We start from the raw sequence: 24383 nt of genomic DNA, 5'->3' as shown, positions 1-24383 counted from the left end.
CTATGCAAAGACTAGTACTGAAAATACAGCTTTCATTGTCAATGGCCTTACACTATTCCCTTTTTAAATAAATGTTACCCTAGAAACTTAAACACAAATAGTAAAGAAGAAAAATAAAACTATTAATAAATAAAACTGTAATTATTCCATTAAATAGTGTTTCTAGTTAGAACTTTCCTCTTGTCTTTGTGATTAAAGCCACGTTAGTATTTCCCATTAACTGACAAATTACATTTTGGAGACAGAGAAGTCATTAACTGCAGTTATGCCAAAGTTTTGCTTCCTACCTGCAGTGATAAGGCTGCCACTCAGACAAAGCAAAAGCAGGCACTCCTTTCATTTTTATCACCTCCTGTAATTGCTGGGTAGTGGTGTATGTGTCTAGGCTTCCTTCACAGTCATTGGAGACGCAGCCAATGCAATGAATGGCCAAAAAGTGCAGTTCTCTGACTATAGACAAATATTCTTTAGGATGAGGTAACTCACTTTCTGTACTTCACAACTGTGTTGTTTCAATTTGCATTGGCTCCAAGAATCCTAGACAGATATCTCAGGCACAGACACCTCCGTCATGATTACATGAGACAAGTCCCGCTCTGAAAGTCCATGGGATAGGGGAACTTCAGGGAGTTTTTTTACCTAGGATGTGAGGATCATTTCCTAGAGTAGGAGTCCCAGTCAAAGCCAAAACTCTCATTTATTTCATTGAAATGAGGTCCAGGTCAAATGGGGCAATAAAATAATATGGGGTAACAGGCCCAGAGAGAAACCACTGCTGTTTGACCTGGTGATTCTGGAATGACATGAGCTTGGCACATGGGAAGCAAAAGAGGGATTTTCTGACATATTTCAATGTAAGAGTGATTGAAAATTATATTCAAAGTTAATGCCTTGTTTCAGCTTTAGGGTCATAAATTTATTCTGCCTTTGTATATAGTTAAAATTTTCTATGCCTGAAAGCAAGTTGTTGGATTTCTGAACACTACGACATATTTCATGTTCCGAATTTGTATACTAGCCTTTTAAATTCATATTCCAGCTTAAATTTCGATGTATGTCAAACACAAGATGTTAGGCACACTCAGTGCAGTCCTCTGCATGCGCAATAGCCCTGTTCTGGCTTTCACCTTCTAACTGGGAACCTGCCATCTGCAGTGAAAGCCTTGTCTTCTCAATGCAATTTATAGTTCCCAAGCCGTGTCAAGACAGCTTCCTTAGAGAACTCCATCTGTTTTGAAGCTGTGATATGCTTTTTTCCCTACTACTATCATCATACTCTTTTTCCCAGCAACTTCATAAACCCTCTTAACGTGTCCTTTCTATCTCTTTTGTAGTCATAATGCCACATACCCCTTGAAGTTATCAAATGATTGCAATGTTGGTTAAAAAAAGTTAAATTTCACACAGAAAAATAATAAAAAGATCATTCATTTTCCTTGCAATCTACAAAGCCAAATCAAACGTGGGTCTTCAAGAATCTAATTTAATATTTCGACAAGAATGGGATAAAATTTTCATTCTTTTTTGTACAGCTTCGCTTTGGCACAACTGTCAGCATATTTCAGCCATTTCCATTTCCAGTGTTATTAATGGAAGGTAACTCAAATCTTTCAACAGTTTCTCCTAGAAAAGGATGTGAGGCGGCTTGACATTGTGCACATACTAACAAGAGAGTAACATAGCTATGCTGGCCAGGATAGATTTCTCCAGAATATCCTAACAGAAAAGGCATATATTTTAACTTTCCCTTTGGAATTACCATTTATTTTCATAGCCTTCCAGCACACTTTCATATCTAAAAGTGTCTATAAAAAAAATAATGGTATTGGGTGGTTAAACTCATGCTGTTTTTCAAGTCACCAAGTTTGCATGTGACTTATTATTTTGATGATACAGATTTATAAAGCATATTTCTGATTTTTGTCCATTATTTAAACAGTTCAGAAAGAAAAAATGGTAGGCCAAATTGTTTGACAACTCATTGCCAGCTATTGAAAAGAACCCTCATCTTACAACTGTGACATGACTAGAAACCAAGCACTGAAGCACTATCGACAATAGCAAGATACTAAATACAGTTCTATTTCAAAAATTTCTAAGGAAAAGCCATTTTTTTGACAATTATGTCCTAGCTACAGACACTATCAGCGCTTTGAAAACTTGGCGTATCTCCAGCAGCAGCCTTCATGCTTTAGCAGGAGAACAGAGCGGTAGCAGCAGCACAGGTATAGTATGATGAAGGCACTGGTGGGCATAACCAAAAAACATGATACATGTAATTTCTGTTAAGACACTCAAATGGAGTGGGTTTAGGTGCTAAAGGCTACCTGAATCTATCGACAGCACTCTGGAGTCTGCAGACAGGCCAGAAAACTTCATGTGAGAGCTATGACTTCTTTACACTTTAAAAACTTCAAATACAAATAGCGTTTTCTCTCCAGGATTCATTTAGGCAATGCTGAAGAAGATGATCACCGATGGTTATAGCAGAGAAAGCACAAACGTCTCACATTTCCCTCCTCGTTGCTGCTATGTTTCCATTAGCTGCATCAGAGTCTCTACAGCCTTTTAACTGAACTACTTGTTTGCTCATATAAATATGGTATATGCTATATATATAACCAAGGGTGTTTTTATATAACATATGGGTATATTCTGGGATTATATAGAGCTGGGAATACCACATTCCCATGCCTTTGCACAGTACAAAGAGAAACCTCAAGACTAAGAGGAATTGGTCAGGCTGAAATATCCTTTCTGACACTTCTCAAAGGGCAAATACAACTGCTGAGTTTTTCTTTCTCCATCTAGAGGGATATTATAAATATATCTGAAAAGGCATGGACTAATCTCTTACATACACCCTCGATTCAGTCCATCCCCCCTCTCCTTTGACACCGACTATAGACTCCTTAGTCATTTCAGTAAGTTTACATTTTTTCTGAGTTGTTTCTAACAAACCACAGTTACATGGCAGGGAGATGAAAGGTTGAGCAAGATTCTCAGGGCTCATGAGTAAAAAGTCCCTAACAAGGCACAGCCGATCTACAGACAGACAAAGATATCAACCATGTGTTGAAAATAAACAGTTGCAGTCAATTCTGTCGTGCTGGAGAAGGGGGAATAACATGCTGGCAGTGTCTGAGCAGTGAGAACGATGCTGCCACTTCTCTGGACCTGCGTTAGTCTGGTGATGGGAGGATGTTGTTTATACAGTCCCGGATCTCATGTCTATCTGCTGTTCTCACCGTCTTGACCTGACATGAATGGTTTTGAAACCATTTGTTCATGTCAGAAGTGTGATAGCATCACAGTAAGGCAGTTCGTTCTGCAAAGGAACAGCTCTGATAGACAAGAGATAAGTGTATACTAGACATTCAAAATTTCAGCTATTTTTTATAAACCTTGCTGCTTCTGAATTACCTCATCTCCGATGTTCCCAAAGCAACTTGCTAATATTAATAAATCTCAATGTTCTTTGGAAGCTACAATATAATAAAAATATGCACCAACAGAAGCACAAAAGAAATCTGCATTTGCCCCATATCATCCAGCCTAAGTGAAGAGGTCTCGGCGCCTCCTCCTACATCGATCATACCCTCATCTCCTTCCCAGGCACTTTACCAAGGTACATAATGGACAAACAAACATTAAACTGTGAAGAGTCATTTGATACCCTGAGCTGAATATGCCCATCAACAGCAAGTTTACCAGTTTCTGGTAAGCGACATCAGAGTAAATACCTGATATCCTCCTGATTCTTGTGAAGCAGTATTTTCTTAGCTGTAACCTGACTCTGTTGGTGCAGTAAACATACTCAAACAGAATGCTGTAAACACCTATTTTTTACCAATTGCAATATATGTTTCAAAGCATTATAAACATGGGAATTGTCAGAGATCGTACAGCATGATAAGTCTTGTAAAAAAAGGAAAAACAAAAAAGAAAACTTTAAAAGGATAAAATTACTCTGGATGCATACTTCCCAATGTATGCTGTAAATATTAACATTTACCAGCAGGAAATATAGAGTCCTGATGAAATAAAACCAGAACGAAAACCAACAGACCCACTGGACGGAGAGTAGATCTAGACTCCCTGTGCAAGAACATGGCATAGAAATACAATACAGACTGAGCGTATCAGATGCAGATTAAGCCATAAAAAAACAGAGGGGAAGCATGTGGCAAAGCACAGTAATGGTACTACTAGTGGTATGTAGCTTAATGCCTTCCATAAGCCATCACAGGACCACTGCATTTACCTAAGCTTTTACTTCATCAATACTATCAGAATTTTCCTCTTACTTTTTGCAGACTTCTTGCTGTCACAGATAACCATTCCTATGAGAACATCTGCAACAAATGTCCATCCGTTAAAATGCTGCTACCATTGCAATAGCTTTCTGCATAGTGCAAATTCTGAATGTAAAATGGCAATTAACTCTACACTGTGGAAAAGTTGTTATTTATGTAACTGTTTAGCTTTTTTCAAATGAAACCCTACATAACCACATTCAGAAAAGAGAAGGCGGCATGTGTTAATAGGTATTTGCATTATTCACAGACTTGACATGTCATTACAAGGAACATCACTTTTCAGAAAAAAAATATATTTACAAAAAAAGAAACTAACATATTGGACAAGAAGTGATTTTCCATATTGTTTTCACTTCAAGCACATATAGAAGTTCTTTGCTACACTCTAATTCTGGACTTCTGGCAAATTAATTATCCAGTTGCTGAAAAAAAAAAAGGCTTGTTTTATTTAAAAGAAAATCAACAATTCAGTAACAGCTTTTATCAAGATCTAACTCATGTTTAAGAACACAGTTCATTAGCATGTTTAGCACTATCGCTGAAATAAATGGAAAATACTTGTCAATATGAATAAAAAAATTATGAACAAGGACTGAAATTAGTATTTATTATTATTTAACCAAAGTTCCAATTATTTGAGCACTGATTGAGAATGTATTTTATCACCTATGAAAGCAACACATCTACTGAGAAGTTAGTGCATTTTGTACTTGATATGTCACTTTTAAACAGAGAGAGATGGTAGATGCCCCATCCCTGGAGACATTCCAGGCCAGGCTGGACGGGGCTCTGAGCAACCTGATCTGGGTGAAGATGTCCCTGCTCATCGCAGGGGTTTGGACTGGATGAGCTTTGAAGGCCCTTTCCAACCCAAACTATTCTATGATTCTATTCTATGATTCTAAACTCTAAGCACTTCATGAAACTAGACAAATATGAAAGAAGCATTAACTAAACTAACAAACACCTAAACTTCCAGTATGGACTAACTATATTATTTCCACAGATAACCAGGGCCCACACGCTGAAATAAGTCTATGGAGTTTCATGAGGCAAATCTTCACTTCTTCCCCCTGCAGCTCCCCAAAGGCAAGGAGCCAGGTCGTGCACCCCGGCAGGGGGGCTCCCAGCCCCACGGCCCGTGCCACCCCCAGGCTGGCCCCACAGCGGGGAGGCTGCATAGGCCCCTTGCCCCGCCAGGTCTGGCTTCCCCAGGTGAAACCATGGCTGAGCCTCGGCAAGGACCTGGGGGACAAATGCTGTACCTGCACAAACCATCAGGGCTGATGAGAGAAGACTCTTGATAGGGAAAAACTCAGAAAGCTCACGTATCAATTTTCCCCTAAGCAGAAAAGTTTTTGGCAGGTTTGTCTGTTTGTTTTTGGGTTGGGAATGAACTGTTTTTCCTGGCCTGTAGCCTATCTTTGAGGAAGAAAAGGGAAAGTTTGACTAAAAGAATATATAATTTTTAATTAACTCAGTTAGTAACACCATCCCTGGAGGTGTTTAAAAGACACGTAGGTGAGGTGGTTTAGTGACGGTGTTAGGTCAACAGTTAGATTAGATGCACCTAAGGGTCTCTTCCATCCAAAATGATTCTATTATTCTATGATTTAAAATTTTTCACTTTTCTGAGTAAAAGAACATGCTTATTCATACAATAAAAACTGTAGTTATCAATTTATTTTTTCAAATTTAAAGAGGGTTATATCCTAACTACATTATTTATAGGCTCAAATGATTATGAATATTTTGTAAACTGAAAATAAAATCATAATTATCAGACTGGAAGCAGATTCAGGTCAATGCAATGCAACACTTTACATAAAAATCAATAAAAATGTCAATACAAACAACTACTAAAGGCACCATATGACATTCCAATGGGGGAAAAAATTTCTTCGATTTCTACTTAGACGCCTTGCTTCTTTTATCAGCAGATGGCAAGCAAAATACTACTTCAATCCATATGTCTGTATCTGATAGACAGTGTTTTACAAGTCTGAAATTAGTTTGAAACATTTTGATGTTGGCCAGACTACAGAGGAAAACAGGATAACTTCGTCTATTAATGAAAAGTTGGTTTTGTCATAACAAATACTTCCACAAGCTACTACCCATCCAGCCTCATTCAGTCACTAATGTACCCAAAGACATAATCTGTGTTTAACAGACTAACAATTTGTAATTTCATCCATTCTGTTCTTCTGCTGTGCTTCAACATGTCTCCCTTCCACTAGCTGAGGTTTACTTAATGGTGCTGATGAAAGCAAGCAAGGCCAGGAGAACATTTTTGGTAAGGAAGGATATCAGATCGTTAGGGCCATTTATGTGCTTGCTACTAGAGATTCAGGAGAGAACTTGTCAGAGCAAAACCCATGTAGACCAGTACCCTGGCTCCAATCGTGGCAAAGTGCAGATGCCAAGAAGAAGATTTAGACTATTTTACTTAATCTCTCCCCACCAGGAAAGGCAAATCAGAAAGGCTAGGCAGTTCTTATAACAGAATGAATGTGTTTGGATTTTTTTCTTTCAAAAGAAAGCTCCAAATTTGGAGAATTTAAATGACTGTAGAAAACTGTGAGTTCCACAAAAGATTGATGGGGGAGAGAGACAAACAAAGCTAAAGAAGACAAGAAAAGAGAGGGTACAGTGAAGTTTCCTTGCAACTTGGCCAAGCAAAGAGGGAAGCAGATCTATATTGATAAAACCAGCTGTCAGCGGGGGTCTGGAGGCATCCGCAGCCCAGCAAAGCACCAGGCACACCCTGCAGCTCTCGAGGCGCTTGGGAGCCCTTTGGTGTGAACAGCTGGATGGAGATCCTGTTAATTTCTTAGTGCTTACAAAATTTAACTTCTTTGACAAGGACCTACAGAACCAGCACAGGTAATACATATTCTCAAGCCAATATTTTTAAAAATGTTCCTTCCTCACAATAGTGATGTACGTGGAGGACTGGTGTTCAAAATGGCTTATACTTCACTTCTTAAGGAGGATATCACTAAGAAAGCCTTCAAACACCTTAAGCAATAATTAAGGTTTCAACCCAGGCTGTCTTTTTGCTCAGTGAAGTGATACATTTCAGAAAGAGTCCAGCCTAGAGGTCTACACCAATGTCAGCTTGAGGCGCTGAAGTTGGATGAAACACCCCTCCCGAGATACAAGCAGCTGGTCACAAGGTTTGACAAAACCGAGTCTTATATGAGGAGTCCTTTAGCTGAAGATCATACCAAGGAAGCCCAGACTAAGGAACCAGATTTAACAGACATCAGCTATACTCTTAAAATTTGTAAAAGTCCCTACATCAAACCTGCTCTGACAGTTGTTATGGATAACCATGGCAAAGACCTCTACCCTTCTACTGCTTAGCTGGCTATTAAAAGGCAAAGGCAAATTGATTAAGTGATGATTAAGTTTATAGTCTCAAAGGCATGAAAAGATCCATTTTAAAATCAACCCATATTTAAAACTTCTGCTAAGCAGAACATAATTCTCTGTAATGGAGAAATCAGTAAAGCTGTAACATACTCTTTGGTTTGAAAATTAATATTAGCCCTACAAACCATTTGGCTAAATAACTACATTAATTCGGTGTTCAGTGAAAAAGCCTTTCCATTTTTTAACTTAAAAATAAATCTCATTTTTAAAATTTAATTCTAATTTCTAAAAGTAATTTAGAATTAGCAAACAAACCAGTAAAATACACGTACGCACACAAACATGTTTAGGTGCCAAGGTGTTTACAAACCTTGAAGCCTATAAGATTCTAATCATGTTTTCCAGTAACTCCCCACTCCTCAAACACTGCATAAATTAGAGTTTACAAGAATTTTAAACAAAATGAAATATTTACGTTTCTAGCATATCTCAGTCAAATATAAATGACTTTCAGTAATATATTAACAGGTACTGTGCTACTGTCAATGGAGAACTTTACAGATGTTTGTCTTCTTTATCAGCTGCAGGGAGGAATGCCAAAATGATCACCATAGCTGAGTCCATTAACTGTATTGTGGAGAAAGTGCTTTTCTCAAGAAACAGGCTGAGTAAGCTTATTCTGCACAACACAAAATTTTAAACAGATCTGGAATACATCCACTTTGAGTTGGGAGAAGAGCTGCCATGAGCAGTTGAAGAAATATGGAGCATCACACAGAATTTTCTATTCTAACTAAAAAGCATAAATTCATGAACATTAAAGAAGTTGCTATCAGAAAAAAAAACTTCATAAATATGTAAAGATATTATTCTCCCTATGTCTTCTAAAGGGGATAATAGCGGTATATTAAGTTTTGCTTTGATTTGAAATCTTCCACCTTGCCGTGTCTGCCTTACAGTCTTTTAGGCAAGTACAGACTAGAGCAGCAAGAGCTTTGAAGTGCCCAACTTCCAGTGAAGTTTCTAACATTTACCTAATAAGTCTGAAGAGGTCTGCGTGTGATTTACTGTAATTTCAGAACAAGTTCAGAAATTCAGCCTAACACAAAAGATACACTTTATTCATGAAAGAATGGGCGATTCACTTGAGTACAAACTGCAAAGGCATGGGGGGAGAGCAGCACGGAAATACTCTGGCACCACGATCAAGACAAACTAAAATACTGGGTATAAAAATGATGGTACTCAGAACTTTAAGAGAAACAAGACAGAGTTTTGGATAGACAAGTTTTTTTGTTTTCATTTTTGTTTTTTTCCCTGCAACCAGTAAATATAGCTTAAGAGTTTCGCAGCCAATTTTTATAATTGCAATGAAGCAGCTGTGATCAAACTCTATTTGTAGCATCATAATAAATTTGCCCCCCACCTACTAAAATTAGTTCTAAGCATCCAAAATTCCCATTTGCACATCTGACTGAACAAAACAGGCATTGATCCATGCCAAAAACTGGAGGAAATAGACCTAAAATATACCATTTTCTCACCAGAAATTGTAGGCTCCCAGAATAACATGTGAATTAAAACTCATTCCAAGCTTGTTTGTATTGCTCCTCGTTCCCATTCATAACAAATTCCTTGACAAATGTTCTGATACTTTATCTTTTTTTTCCTCACTTTTTAAAAATTTAAACACAATTTTCAAATCAGAGACGGTCTTGCAAGGAGAACCGGCCAACAGTACAACCCATCTGGAAAGGGAGAGGGTGGTATTTTACTCTCAGCAAGTGCTGGAGGCAACTCACATGATTAAAGGCTGCAATGTAAGCCATTGTTAAAAGTCTTCTTCCCATAAGTGAAAATGTGCAGTTTGCCACTATACATATCGGAGGCCCATAAACCAAAATGAGGTCAAAGTCTAACAAGAAATGCAAATGACATGCTCCAAAAAATTCCTGTTCTCTTCCTTTTCCCCCACACCACCTCCCCCCAGGCTGAAGGAAAAAACAGAAATTTTAACAAAGTTAAAATGAAAATTATAATCTGTCTTGTAAATTTTTCTCTTTCACTGGTATTCTTGCAAAAAGTTATATCATCATGCCCAGAGAAGTCAACCTGGAATATTGACTCAGGATGCCCATGGATCAGGCTCTTCTTGCTGTGACCATAGTGCTGCACAATCCATAGTCCAACACATCCCTTCACTGTCGCCTTTCGAGGCAGGAAACCACCTTTATTCCCATTTTACAGACAGTGTGGGGAGCCTAAGGCTGAGAACAGCCAAGAAATCATACAGAATTAACCATCTAACTGGGACAAATATGATTCACCAACCTGAGATCTGCAGATCTCAGGCAGCACAGGGATACACAAACTCAGCAAAGCTGCCTGCAAAGTGCCGCGTAGCCTGGGCTGCCACCACGCCATTTGTTTCAGAAACCCAATACTGTGCACAGGGCACAAAGAGAAAATGTCTTTATTCTTTCTCCTGTCTATCCTGTCTGAATTCTAAATATGCATTGTGGAACACATATATTTATAGATTTATATTACATACACATATTATTATATCACTACAACAAAGATTTTCTAAAAGATACATAACACTACTTAGCAAAATTGCTTAGAAAAACATCAACAGAACCATTTAGCCATTATAAAGCTTCATTTTAAAAACAGATCTTGGTACAAGAAGTAAATGAATTATATTAGATAGGAAATTGTTCACTAAATCAATTGTGCTACATTAGAGATCTTAAAATTAAGACTACTTCCAAGGGGGGCCGCATGCACATTCTGAGGAGTGCTAAGGTAACCAAAGATATTGCAGAAAAGCTTTTGCATATCTCGCATATATACCCCTAGATACCTCCATATATAGCCCTAGATACCTCCATGGAAAAATCACAAAGCATGCCTGTGCATTCTTTATTAATAAATCTGTTTTTAAATCTTTACCATTTTGAATTTGTTCAGATGTGGATAGCATCTGGATTCCTTAAAATCAATTATAATTACAATGCTCCCTTCTTAGTCCAATAAACTAAACATTTATTTATTTATTGTCTATCATGATATTCCTTCTCTAAAAGAGTATACTTATTGTGTCTTTCAGTTACCAAATACCTGTAGAGGGTTGTCTGAAATTCAACACAGAAAGCAAGTCTGCACTTCCAGATGTTAGAGGTATCTTCACATAGACTTTCACTGTTCAGCACCACAGTACTTTAGACAAAAATAGAATTATGTACAATCCTTGCCTGCATTCATCTATGAAATTTAATTTTCCATTGAAAATCTACAAGTTAGCAGCAAGTTCTGCCTTCGGACATGAATGTGTTTCCTATTGGATCCAGTTTGGCAAAGATTACCCTTAGTTTCTAAATACAATCGAAGCTTCCATTTTACTTCAGGTATATTATCTAATGCTAAGTATTCCTAGCAATAAAGAATAATAATAGGGCTGTATAATGGTTATAGTTGTATTTAACGTTTCAAAAGTTTGGAGAAGATCAGCTAATTACTGAAGTTGGTCGGCGTGTGAGAAGTTGTGTTTACTTACTTCCCAGTTTAAACAAGGCTTCCCATTGACAGTCCTCAGAATTGTTTAGACTGGAGGGAGCTGCTACCGCTGCGCTCTTTGCAGTGCCCACAGCTGTGCTCACCCCCCGACACTGCTGACACCCAGCTGCGGCCGCTGTGAGCACAAGTTTTAATAAAGTAAAAATTCAGGAATGTATTTAAAGACAATTAGAATAAAAAACGGAAAGAAAAAAAAAACAAAACACAAACCAACAAAACAAAAAACAACAGCTGCTTACCAGGATTGGTCATACCTAAAGGAATATCCCCTCATTCAGTGTGTCCGGTTTGGAGCAGGGGCTGTGAATAAGGGCTGCAGGACTGGGCTCGTTTTCAGTGTGGACGCAGGTAGCTCAGTGGCGCCCAGGGGCTAAGCAGGGGAAGCCACCTCCGAGCCTCAGCTGGGCCAAGGGAGGCTCCAGCTCACAACAGCCCATACTGAGGGCTCCTGTTCAGGCTGGGGAGACACCGCTGGGGTCCTCTCTGTGCCCAGACCCCCAACTCACCCAGAGCAGTGAGGGCTGCCAGGGAGAGCTGTGCCCAGGCACCGAGGACACTCCCACCCTCACACTGAGCTCCACAAGCGCTGTTCCCCGCGGCAGCGATGGCGCGGAGCGGCTGATCACGCACTCAGGTGACATTCCCCCAGTAAGGCCAAGCCCTGGTGCAGGTGTGCAGCACTCAGGTGACAACGATGTGCTGCCCCTGCTCATGCCCGCCAATGCCAGAACACCAAATACTGGACCGGAGAGAGAAGAAGAAAGGTACTCATACCCAAACTAGTTAAGGGTAATACAAAATTGAGTTAATTGCACTGATTGTCTATCTGTTTTGGTCACTCAGTTCAATACAAGAAAGCACTCTTTTGTTCTCATCTTCATCACCATCACTCCCCTCCAACGATGCAGCTTGTTTTAAATCAAGAATTATCTCAGTTCTTTCTCCTTGAATCATTGTTATTGATCATAGCAACTTCAATAAACCCTGCTGCTTACGCAGTGGCCTGGGGGCCTGTACCGATCTCCCCAGCTCTTTGTTGCACATACTGATTCACCTTCTCATCAAGGATTTTGACGTAGCTGCTGCCCTTTCACATTATTACCGCGCCCCACCCAAATAATGATTTTATCATTTAATTCTCTCCTAAACCGCATTTCGTAAAAGGGAGAGGAAAAAAAAAAAAAGAATAAATAAAAAATATGCACTGACGGGTGGGTAAACATGCACGAGGTGGGGTTGTCTCTCCACATGACAGACACACCCCACACAAAAACCAGAAACATGCCTTTAATTGGGCAGGTTAACATTTTTCTAAAAGTTACTTTCTAGTCCTATCTGATCACTCAGTCAGGATGAGTAATGCAAAACATTCAATTTCTTGTGGGTTTGGTTCCAGTAGTTACTAAAAGCAGCCAAGTACATGTTTGTTTCTAGACTACTTGAAACCTTCAGAAAGTTATTTTAGCTTCTTTTGCGAGACCTTCACCATCACAGGGATTTTACCCACCTCGTTTTTGTGCAGGAAACCCGATGCTTCAAAACCCTTTCTCTTCAAGTCCTATCTTTATTTTCTCATTTTCCTCGTTGAAGGATCCTTGCAATTTTCCAGGATGTAGTTATATTTAAAAAAATAGCCCGCTGCCTCCCCAGGCAGAGACTTGTGGAAACAGGTGCTTCTAAAAAAAATGAAAGACTCTGGCAGCTCTGTGACCTGACAGAGCTATGTGCATTAGTAAGACACAGTGCCTGCTGAGTTCCCTTCAGCTAATTAGAGGCCCGTATGGCAATGAATGGCCTTGACTATAAATACTTCCTGAAAGATCTCTAACAGAGTCAGAGGAAATGGGAATAAAATGAGATGCAGCTCCAGAGAAACTATTTCAGATGTTTCTTCTTTAAAAGGGCTGCTTTTTCTTTCCCAAAGTGGCTGAGGAATGAGATGCAGCATCTAAGGCCTTCACCAACTTAAATAAGATGTATGAAACAATTATATGCATTCAATTTAATTCTGTAGATATACCATCAAGATGCTGCTATCAAAAGGTGGCTGGAAATTGGACACAATGCCAAGGTGCACAAAAGCTTCCATCCATTAGCCTGTAGTGACCACTGAAAAAATCGCATTTAAACCAAGACCCCACTCTGTGTGCTCTGAGCCTTCCAATGCTGCTCCTTGTGCTCCTGCTAAAAGCAGCAGCAATACTTCTACCAGCATCAGAGAGGCACGTTTTACCTCAAAGGTATGTTATCCTTCCAGCCAAAAACTGAATGTTTGGAGAAGTCTTTCGGAAATGAAAAAGGCCAGTTCAGCATTTCCACTGCTTTGCAGCTATTTGGCATCTAATTCTGTGGATAACGGTAGTCAGTACTTTATAACAGGGAAAATAATGTTTCACCAATAGGGATTGTGTCTGATATTTACTAGACTGATATTAATTTGATTATATGTAAATTTACTGATACATACATACCTATCGCTTATTTTAAAATTAGCTCTGTCAATCAGCAACACAGGAGAATGTGAAACAGGGAGAGGGAAAATCACGTTTTTTATTTCCTGCCTCCCCAAATTTGAAGCCATATAACCAGCTCTAGACAGAAGACTATCTGAAATAGCAGAAGTATAAGTATCACAGGCAAAAAGAAAACAACTCCTGTTAAAATAAATGGAAACCTTCTTGAAACACCATGATTTCCTGTAGTGTAAAAACAGTCTGATCATTAGGGTGCAAAATAATCTGTCTAATAAAAGAGCTGAGTTTATCCTTTGCTCCATATAAGAAGCTCATAGCTAACATAACTTCAGTTAGATATTTAACATTATAGCCTACGGTTTGCCTTTGATAAAAATCACCAGTACTTTTGCAATAATTTGACAGTTTGTCTCCCTCTGACAGTACACAAATCTCCCCACTACATGAATTATGATTAATACGCAGGTATCTCCATGTTGCCTTCAGGCATACGCGGCACCGTGGGACACACTGATCTGTGCTGCTCTGCATCAGCTCGACGACACTGCAAGGCCCCAGTGTTTACCAACACCTTATGGTGGGCTAGCTGGGGCTGTGTTTAGGTCTGAAGGCTCAGGCTGCAATTCCCGATTTTGTGGAAAACTTTGTTCTGCAGTGTCTACACATAGCAAAACAGGACACTTCATTTAAAATCAGTTTAGCAAAAAGTTCCTGCTGTCCAAGATCTGCGTTGTCAAAGCATTGAACAATCTGCCTGGCCTGGAGTCTTCTGGCTGCCAATGTGCTACCCAAAAAAAGGAACATTTTTGCATCTCAATAGACCTTCCAGTATCAACAAATCTTTAAACTATAAAATCAGCCACTCTAAGGAAGAGTAGAAATAATGTCTACATTGTACCACGCTGAGGTACATTTTTTGTAATTCCCATTTGCAAAACATACCGATTCGCTGTAAGTACAGCTGCTGGAAACATTGTAATAAGAAAAATAAATCAAAGCCACTCACAGAAGTGTACCAAGCCCCTGAGAAAGATTGTGTTACATACACACAGCTTGGAAGCGCTCTCGGGGAAAAAGGTGCGTCCACTGCATACGTGTGTTCACACACAGGCGGAGTTCAAGCTATTGCCACCGCACCAACCCCAGCTCCCGAAAGGTCACAAGCCATTCAGTCTTTTAGCTGCGAAAAAGGAAAGAAATCCAACCCTAATGACTCCTATGAATAATCTACTGTAGCGCAGAGACTGGGGAGGGAACATGTCCATCGTGCATGGAAGGAATGCAAGAAAGCGGCGTATCAACGGCTCACACAACATGCAAAGCTGAAAACCACTCCAAGTAACTTCCAAAAGTTTACAATTATCCTGTAGACATTAGGGAATTCTGTGGGCAACTGTAGAGTTTCACCCCTTCCCCAGTTGATCTGTGTCATCTTTGATATTTTATTAAAATGCTAATTGCTCCCAAACTCAGTATCTAGAAAACCCACTTGCAATATTAACCTCTATCTATATGAAAAAATGTGAAAAACATTATCTCCCCTTTCCCTTCCCCCAGTCACGAGAGAACTCAAAAATGAAAAGCACATGGTATTACTGCTACTGTTGAATCATTACAAATCATTTGTAATAAGCAGAACCACTTTATAAATACTGAATAGCCAGTACAACAAAAGGGAGGTGTTAGATTTTTTCAGTCCATTTCTCACAGTGTTTATTCACTGAGTAATCCCAAATTTTTGGCTTCCTCTATGTCAGTCTTTGGGGAAAAAAAATGAAGGTGTCCACAGTGATTTTATTATAGGTTTTGTTTCCTAGTCACCAGTCGTCCTGGGATACAGTATTTTGCATAAGCATCCATTATATGATACCAGAAGTATGTATTGATTTAACACTTTCCTTTTAGAAAGGCCCAACTTTTAGCACAACATTAGCTATTTCTACTAGCTATTTCACATTAGAAAAACATATTTATCCAAAAGTGGATAATCATGGGAGATCTGCTTAACAATACAGTGCATTTTTTTTTATTTCAGAGGATTACAAAAATGAGCTTTTTCCAGAGTGGAAGGGAGTTGGGTTTCAATGATCTTTTTCAGAGACCCAGGGGCATAGGTAATATCCACATTATTGGAAGAATTAATACCACTCACAGAGTCACACTCCATCTTCCACCATCTCCTATCCTTCAGATCACCCCTTACCTTCAAGAAGTTTGAATTATTACTATTTTCCTCTATCCATCAATAGTGATGAAATATATATGATTAGGGGCTCCGTTCAGCAGATGCAAAAAGTTAACCTCCTTCCCTTTTTTTTTAAATATTTCAAACTGACAAAGGCAACTTCCCAATTTTCAAAGAAGAAAAGTGAAAATTAAAATACTATAACTAAGGAAAAGACCCAGACAAGTCCTTGGCACAACTGAGTTCAAAGAGCAAGGTAGCTAGAAGTGTACACAAAAGTAAATCCTCTCTGAGTGTTGGTGGTACGGTTTCTCTGTTCAGTATAGACCTAATCCACTAATAAATCTTTTTACAAACCTTATAAAAGAGAAGTTGGGTTATACACAACTTTTTAAAATGCAAGAAACTAATTTATATGGCCTGATAACATAAAAAATAAGACTTTTTTTTTTCCAGAAAATCATAAGAATTACAGATACTTTGTCTTTCAGAACATCCAGAAGTGTTAAAAATATTTCTAAAGTGATAAAAATACTGATTTGAAAAAAAAAAAAAAATAATGCTTCTGTATGAAGACTTTAAAAAACTGTCCGAAATTTATTTTAAAGATGAGCATAAGAAGCAGCCAGCGTAGTTTCCCTTTCTTCATTCACCAATGGCTAAAACTGAGACTGTAATTGTCTTATCACTTATTAAGATTATAGGCTCCAGTGACCAACCACATTTATGCCTCTATAGAGCTGGTTCTGCATGCTACCAGGTCCCTTTGAAAACTTTTGTTTAGTTGGCTTTTTTAATTCTTTAGGACTAAAACAACAAATGAAAAATATTTGTATTCTGATAACCCACAATACAAATGGCTCCTCTGGCCAATTATGTCTCTGCACTGCTAACAATCACTACAAAAATCTAAGTGGGATGTAACTAGCATCATATGTTTAGCACGAATTCCAATGCCAGTTGGATATAATTTATATATTTTTATATATATTTGCAAAGGGAGGAGAGAAATATAACCCTGCCATTCACAGTGAGCATACAACCAGGTTCGCAACAGGAAACCTGTCATACTGTGACTGCTTCTCATACACTTAAAATCTGACATCAGAAACTATTTCTGACCTGTAAGGCACAAAAGATTCTTGTCGCCCTAAACTCCATGCAGACTTTAAGGAAGAGACGCATTATTTTATAATTAAAGTAACTGCAATATTTTTAAGACCACTGACTTCATTTAGAAAGAGCTTGTAAGACTTACATACACATACAGAGAGAGATATACCTATGTATAATCTTAGTAGACCACGGAGTAAAACATTTATCTTGCCTTTTGTCTTCTTCTGACACGTTGTTCACTCTTACAGTAATGGATGGTACGGTCATAAATGTTCTTATAAAAGACAATAAAGAAAAATAGCAGATCATCAGTTCCATTCTAGTGATGTTTGTCTGTGGGCTGACTGCTCTTGTAGGAAGTTTCCAGAAGTTCAAGTAGGGAGCTGCCCCTAAAAACATACGGTGATAACTCCAGGAGAAAGGTACTTATTTGTTGCCCTGTGCAGCTCCTCAGAATTTGTGAGGTTTCCTAAACTCAGATTTCCCTACAGCAGAAAAAGCATACCTTGATGGAATGGGAAGTTCCTTATATATAGGCCCTTTTGTGTAAAATACAGACAGAATAGGAATTATTTGGTGTGACAAACACCCTCCGTTTCTTATCACACACACTCCTTCCGTTTATCTTTTTTTTCTTTTCTTTTGCTTCCAAGACAACCAGACAAGTGTCAAAATCGATCTATAATTACATTGTTTTGGTTTTTCTTTAAAAAAAAAAAAGTTACTTTTTATTAATATTTAACTCAGGTTTCATATTCATATTTAATAATGTGAAATCTTGCTTAAGTGTGAACTGTCACACCACCACAAAATTTAAGAGGCGATTAGTTGTTTTAGTGTAACAGATGTGCAGCCTTCTGGGGTTCTAAACCTTCCTTCTTCAAATGCATCATCAACCTGCACAATTAGCAGGAATGATTAAACAAAATTTTATCAGAGTTAAATAGCAAAAGCACAAGCACTTGCTTACTAATACTACATCAATATATACACTGTTTTATGCAAACACTTTAGAACATTCACCTGCCAGTTTACATCTGCAAGTTTGAGGCTTTCAGTCTTTCCATGATTATTTTTTTTTCCATGCATGAAAAATAAGAACCCAGCCACATTACTCTGGAACTGAAGAAATCATTTGCATGCCTAATTAAACGTAACATACATGTAAGCATAAAGAGCAAGAGGGAAAAAAAAAGAGAGCTTCCTACCCGTAGTAAGGACTGGGACTCGTCCTTGGCCTTGCTGTCCCCGGACGCAGGGTAGGGCTGGGGGAGCTGCCCGCCTTTCTCCGCCGCTCCAGCCTGCACGCCCTGCAGGAAGCCCTTGCTCTCCACCGCCAAGCCGTACATGGGCCGCGCGAGATGGGCAGCTTCTACGTTCGGACTATCCCTTAAAGGCTTTGGCTGCTCTTGGCCAACGGACGCTGGGGTCAATAAGCCCAGACTGGTCTGTGTGTATGACGGGCTCCCCCTCAATATGTCTGTTCCCCTCCAGGTCACATTGCGAAGATCATCGCTGGGACTGTCAGTCCAACCTTTCTCCTTGAGCACTTCTTTCTCTTCTATCTTTTCCCTCTTCACTATGCTGTCAGATATGGGCTCCCCCATTTTGGGGTCTGGATTAATCAGACTGTAGACCTTGAGGTCAATTTTTGGCTCCTCCTTGATAGACGAAACACTGTGACTGTCCTCCCCATTAGCTGTAGTGACGTCCATCTCCTGACAGTGCACAGTGTTGAAGTGCTCTAGTAGTGACTGAGTGTCAACAGCCGTGAAGCTGCACTGACGGCATTTGTAGCAGTTGTGTACTCTCCTGGAAGAAAATGAGAAGTGTATTAACACAAGAGCATCCTCTCGGCCTTCTCTCTCACAGTGGTTCTGCCTACCAAGATGAAGAAAATAAATGGAACTTACAGTACTATTTCCTCTAAATAAAGCAAGCAGGTTTACTTTGGTGTCTCATACAATATGGAAAAACCCTGCTTGTTTTTCCCCCCATGCTTTGCATTGGCCTCCTATTGCTCATTCACACTCCACTGCTTTATTCTAAACTTCATATAATTTCACTGGGATTCTGCAGTTTTTTCCTCTTCAGTTTGCTGCAATACACTTTTCACTTCCTATTGTGGTAGAAATATCAAAGGTTTTTCAAACAAAATCCAATAGTTAGAAAAGGATCGTTTTCTTTTTATTAAAAAACAACTTGTATAACATAAATCTATGCTAGAAAGTTCAAATGCTTAAAAAAATTATTTTCTTTCCACCCATTTAACGTATTTTTGGTTGACAAAGATGATTTTGAAGGGAGCTCTGGCTAACTTACAGGTAAGAATACACCAAAGGAGAGAAGGCTGTGCACAATACACAGTACTTACTTGTTCTCTATGGACATTTTAACACAACTTTAAAAGATTCTGCTCTAAAGAAAAAAAGCTGGCTGTGTCACTATGAGCTGTTTTCCTATCAAGTACAGAAATGCTTGCGTACGAGCTATGGAGCACTGCAGAATAATGCGCCTTCCTGTTTTTGTTCTAAAAGCCTATATAAAGTACTATATTACTAAATTATGTAAAGCATATGTTGGTACATGAGAACAACATGTTACCCATTTACTGTATCTATCATAGGAACAGAACACTCTTTATGAGCTCTATAACGCCATTATGAATAATTGTTTATAGCACAGGAGAGGTCCGAGCCCTCCCATCAGGCTCCGGCTGCGCCCGGCGTCGTACCAACGCAGAGTGAAACACCGTCCCTGCCTTCCACCAAAATGTACATAAATCTGCAACAGCTTCTCCCTACAGACACACTCGCACATCCACACCCCAGGCATTCGGAGTCACAACAGCGTCTTTAGCCAAGCTAAAAAATGAGCCTTTTGCTATCCACACAGGACAAAACTTGCATGAGAAATCTGTTACTGCCCTGACAACTCCAATTGTTAGAATTAATTCTTTTGAGGCCAAATCCTACTCTCAGTGAAGTCGATGGCAAAACTCCCATTGACTCCAGTAAGAGCAGGATTTGGCTCTTGGTGCATCTGTAGAACTGGAAAGATACACAAAATGTCCCTTTTAGAGTATGACAGTTTTAGAAGGGACTACTTGCCAAACTTTTTAAACCTCCTTGTCTTCCTTCTTTCCTTTTGTTGGAAAAACAAACCATATGTTATTTACATTGTCTGATTTTCTCGCAGTTGTGTCAGCGCACAGACATGAGTACACATTCAGATTCAAGCTTTTTAGCCCTTGTGCAATATCAGTTTTCTTTTTGTCATTTTCCGTATTTATATTCATTTTAAGGGACTAGATGGGCTCGTTCAGTTATGCAAAAAATAGAGTCAGATATTCTTCACATAGCCTTATGGCAACAAAATCTACTTGTGGGAGAGAAAGCTGTGGGTTAAAATCCTGTTCTGGCTCTGTTCCTTTTTCTTCATTCTACAATTGTGTTTTATTAAAATCAGCTTGTCTCTCGATGCGACACTAATATATTCTCTCTTGAAACTTAATTCTTTTCTGAACTGATCTTAATTCTCTTCTGAACCAAAGAAAAAAAAGAAAAGGAAAAAAAAGAGAGAGTGAGAGAGTGAGAGAGTGCTATCTGATCAAAACCATTTTATAAATACAAAAAGCCAAGTTATAAAGAGGGTCAGCCCTGTAAAGGTGGGATACCGTCAGGGAAGTCCAAGTTAGACAGGGGCTAGTTATCTTAAACGCCAAGTTAAACAAGACACCATTTGGGGCTAATGGCTCAACCGCATACACTCCCCATGTGAAAGTTTATCAATCCTTTGGGAGGCTACTTAGCCCTAAGTGTCTCTTGTTTAACTTGGCTATTTCAATAGCTAACCCCCTTTCCTAACTTGGCTCTCATCTACAGATATCACACCTCCAAACAGCTGATCTTTTTCTGCCTAACTTGTCTTTTATTTTTTTCCCCCCCACTTCCACACTGGCCAAACGTTTTTTATCAGGAGCGGTATATACCACAGGAGTGGTACCACACTTCTAAAGCCACAAATAAATGCTGAATATTAGACACAGTTGTAACTACACGGCTGAGGCCCAGCTACAATCACCTTTATTCCATCAAAGGTTTGCTCATTTAAATTATCTGTAATTTATTCAAAGAGAGTCATACAAACATTCCTCTGATTTTCTGTGAAACTGTGACAGGCACTGTGATGTGGAAAAGACAAGGACGGATCTAGGTAGTAGTTACCCAACAGCCTTTTTTTCAGGACATGTAATTTTCTAGTATGCATGAAAAAGTAATCTCTGCCATCGACATTATAAATCTTCATACTTTTCAAGGGTTTGTCCTGTATACTATTCTATCCCCAAGCTCCGAAAAGTAAGTTAAAGTTTGGAACTGTCCAATATAATTCACAGTCTCAAATAATAAAATAACAACTATCATCAGCTATTAGAGAACTTCTGAAAGCTAGAAACTTATTCTTTCCCAGAACAAGGCATACAAAGAAAATGTTTTCATCTCTGACTGTTTTCACCCCGCCCTGATAGCGATCAAGGAAACAAGTTGGCAATGTTTGATTTCTTTTTGTGTTAGAATATAAACCTACTCCATGTTTCTAAGCTAAGCAACAAAATGTTAAAAGTTCCAATTTGCAAAATACACAATAAGCATCCCGTGCACCTTAAAGCTGCACTTTACAGCTAAACCATGGTAACGCCACCTGAAACTCTGAACCCATCAGGTGTATTGGCATTCAGCTGATCAAAGGAGAGATGTTTGAGGAAAATCTCAGTAGGGCAGACAGTGATGTAAATGAAGAAGGAAATGGCGCTCTCCCTTTTGTGATCTTTCTCATACACCATGCAAGCAAGCTAACAGCAGGTACAAGCCATAAACTGGCACTATCTTCAAAATGGCACTAGGATGGCAATGTCATCCCATCCATTAATGTCACTTAGCATCATTATTTTCACTACAAAATAAATCAAAGACCTCATCATTCATGGACACTAAAACATTTATGGCCCAATCCCAAGATTAAACGTCAAGGAATTCAGGCCAAACTTTCATTGCACTGTCGCATTCTGACAACTTAATAAAATCCTATAATTCTTTATTTGTACCAAAATGTACTTGAACTGGGCACTATGAGATATAAAAATTTTCCCTTGCAAAAGCTTGAAGTTGGAAAAATTAGATATGCGCTTTTTTGATGGATTTAATGTTCTTTACTTGAGCTTTCTAATAGGCCGTGATACTCTTGACACTAGCCAGTTGTTAATTAAGTCTCGCTGACATACTTCTAACTAGTCTGAAGTATTACAAAACACTATTCTCTACAAAACAACTATTTTTTTTTTTTAAATTACCTGAAGACATTCCTGTGCTCTAGGGCATAGAAAATATTCTGGGTGAAGGTACAGCTGTCGTACCACTTCAATTTTTTGCATGTTTTGAATTACATAATGTATATAAGACTTACTAGTATTTCTCATGAAGAAACAGGCTTATGAGAAAGTTTACTTTGGGGATGGGTGCCACACTCAGGCTTGTGGGGAGCAGAAAATATTCAGAAGGAAATGGAGTAAGCAAAGCAAGCAAGAAAACTCAGCAGAGGGACAGAAAGGGGAGGAGAATGGGCAGAGCGGAGCGCAAGGCTGAGATGAAAGGAGAGCAAAAGCCACTGGCAAGAGCAAACAAGTTCAGAGCAGTGAATTAAGGTGTCAGGAGGATGGAAAAGGTCCTCGCAGCTGCTGCTATTGTTCAACAAGTGAAGTCTCCTGCTCTGCCGAAAAACTGGGAGCTGTTGGGCCTCAATTTACACTTTTCCCCTCGGTTGTCCCCTCTGGGGAGTGTCCCAAAGGCTCCACACATCCATAATCTGCAGGCCTAAGACCCTGCTCCGGCTTCTGCTGCCCACAGAGTGAGAGGAGAGGCAGATCCGATACTCCCAGCCCTGACGTGCAGGACCTGAGCAGCCCTTTGCCTTTTACCCCTCTTCCCCATGGGGAATTTAATTTCATTTGAAATTAATCTCAAAAGAGAACCCTACATAAGCGTTGTACTCCATGTTTTCAAAATAATTTCTGTTTATTACAAAAAATGTTCTACCTCATTGCCATCTTATTTTTCATTTGTGAATCTTTCTAGTTTCTTTTTATATTTTGCGGTTGTTTATTGAAGAACACACAGTCACTACCCTACCTTTTTTAGAAGTTTAGAGCATTCTTCAGTATAGCATTTTAAATTTTACCAGCACTGATCAAATGGTTTCTGTCAAAGTCTTTTTTGACAATTAAGGATTTACATGAAAAATTCTAATGTTTGCAGAAATGACAAAATGTCCTGTTTTCCCACAGCAACATTAAAAAAAAAAACAAAAACAAAAACCACTTCTGCAAGAAGCTCATTCAATTTTTAACAACAAAAAAAAAAAAAAAGGAAAATTAATTATTTGGAGGAAGCAGGAAAATAATCTCCAGACTGAGTGATCTGACACACAAAATTTCCCCAAATATTCAGTATGATTTTTATCTAAATTACAAGAGTTGGCACCTTTTAGCTCATCAGAATACCAGACAGTTTTAAGAAAACTAAGCTTTGCAATGAACACCAAGAGTACCTGACTCCTCAAAGGTATAATGGAAAATGAGTAGTAACAGAATTTGTAGAAAATGGAGGCCAGTAAACCTTCTGGGCATTTATTTGAGTAAGCAATTTTACTCAGGTTTAAATACAAGCAAACTCAAGTGCAATGTGATTCATTAAGTTCAAACTTAACAGCTCTCAAATAATCATATGTAAAAATATAGAATGAGCATTAAGTATATGTTTCTGTAGACAGAAAACTTGGAAAGAACCACTTTTGCAAATTCTAATGTTGTTGCAAATACATGGTTGCAAAGGAGGAATATTGGGACACAGGAGACATAGTGAAATTGCAGATGTAGAGCCAAAAGGAAACAAAACAAAAAAGAAAATAAATTAAGCACGCTGTTCATGTGTGTGGCTCAAAATGAAAATAATCAAAAATGCAGACAAAAAAATACATGAACCAAAACATGTAAGTATTATCTAAAGCCAGCTCTGATACTCACAGATTATCAAGGGTAAACTTAAATATGTGAATGGCAGAACAGTTTCTGCCACCACGTTAATGCTTAGTAACGTTTACCATTAGAATCCACTCAACTCCTTATATAAATGGACAGATTTTAGACATATGGGCATTTTAAATACATCAGAAATACATAACGTGTGGTATAACAGCTTTATTGAGATAAACTCTGGTGAAGCCACGGGGAGGGACAGCTAGGATGTGAGCTGCTCCACATCAGCATGGTTCTGTGTG

General features: G+C 38.8%; 1 protein-coding gene across 7 annotated transcripts in view; it reads right to left on the bottom strand.

Moving 5' to 3' along the window:
* Nucleotides 1–24383, bottom strand: part of TRPS1 (transcriptional repressor GATA binding 1) — a 216033-nt gene that overhangs the window by 133107 nt on the left and 58543 nt on the right. For all 7 annotated transcript variants that reach the window (XM_071803843.1, XM_065831818.2, XM_065831823.2 and 4 more), the window contains one exon: nt 18260–18863. In XM_071803843.1, the coding sequence (XP_071659944.1) occupies nt 18260–18863 (604 nt within the window). The remainder of the gene's footprint in view (nt 1–18259; nt 18864–24383) is intronic.

The sequence above is a fragment of the Patagioenas fasciata genome, chromosome 2 (assembly GCF_037038585.1).
Source record: "Patagioenas fasciata isolate bPatFas1 chromosome 2, bPatFas1.hap1, whole genome shotgun sequence".
Classification (NCBI taxonomy): Eukaryota; Metazoa; Chordata; class Aves; order Columbiformes; family Columbidae; genus Patagioenas; species Patagioenas fasciata.
The sequence above is the reverse complement of the archived record's forward strand: the minus strand, read 5'-3'. Positions and strand labels throughout refer to the sequence as shown.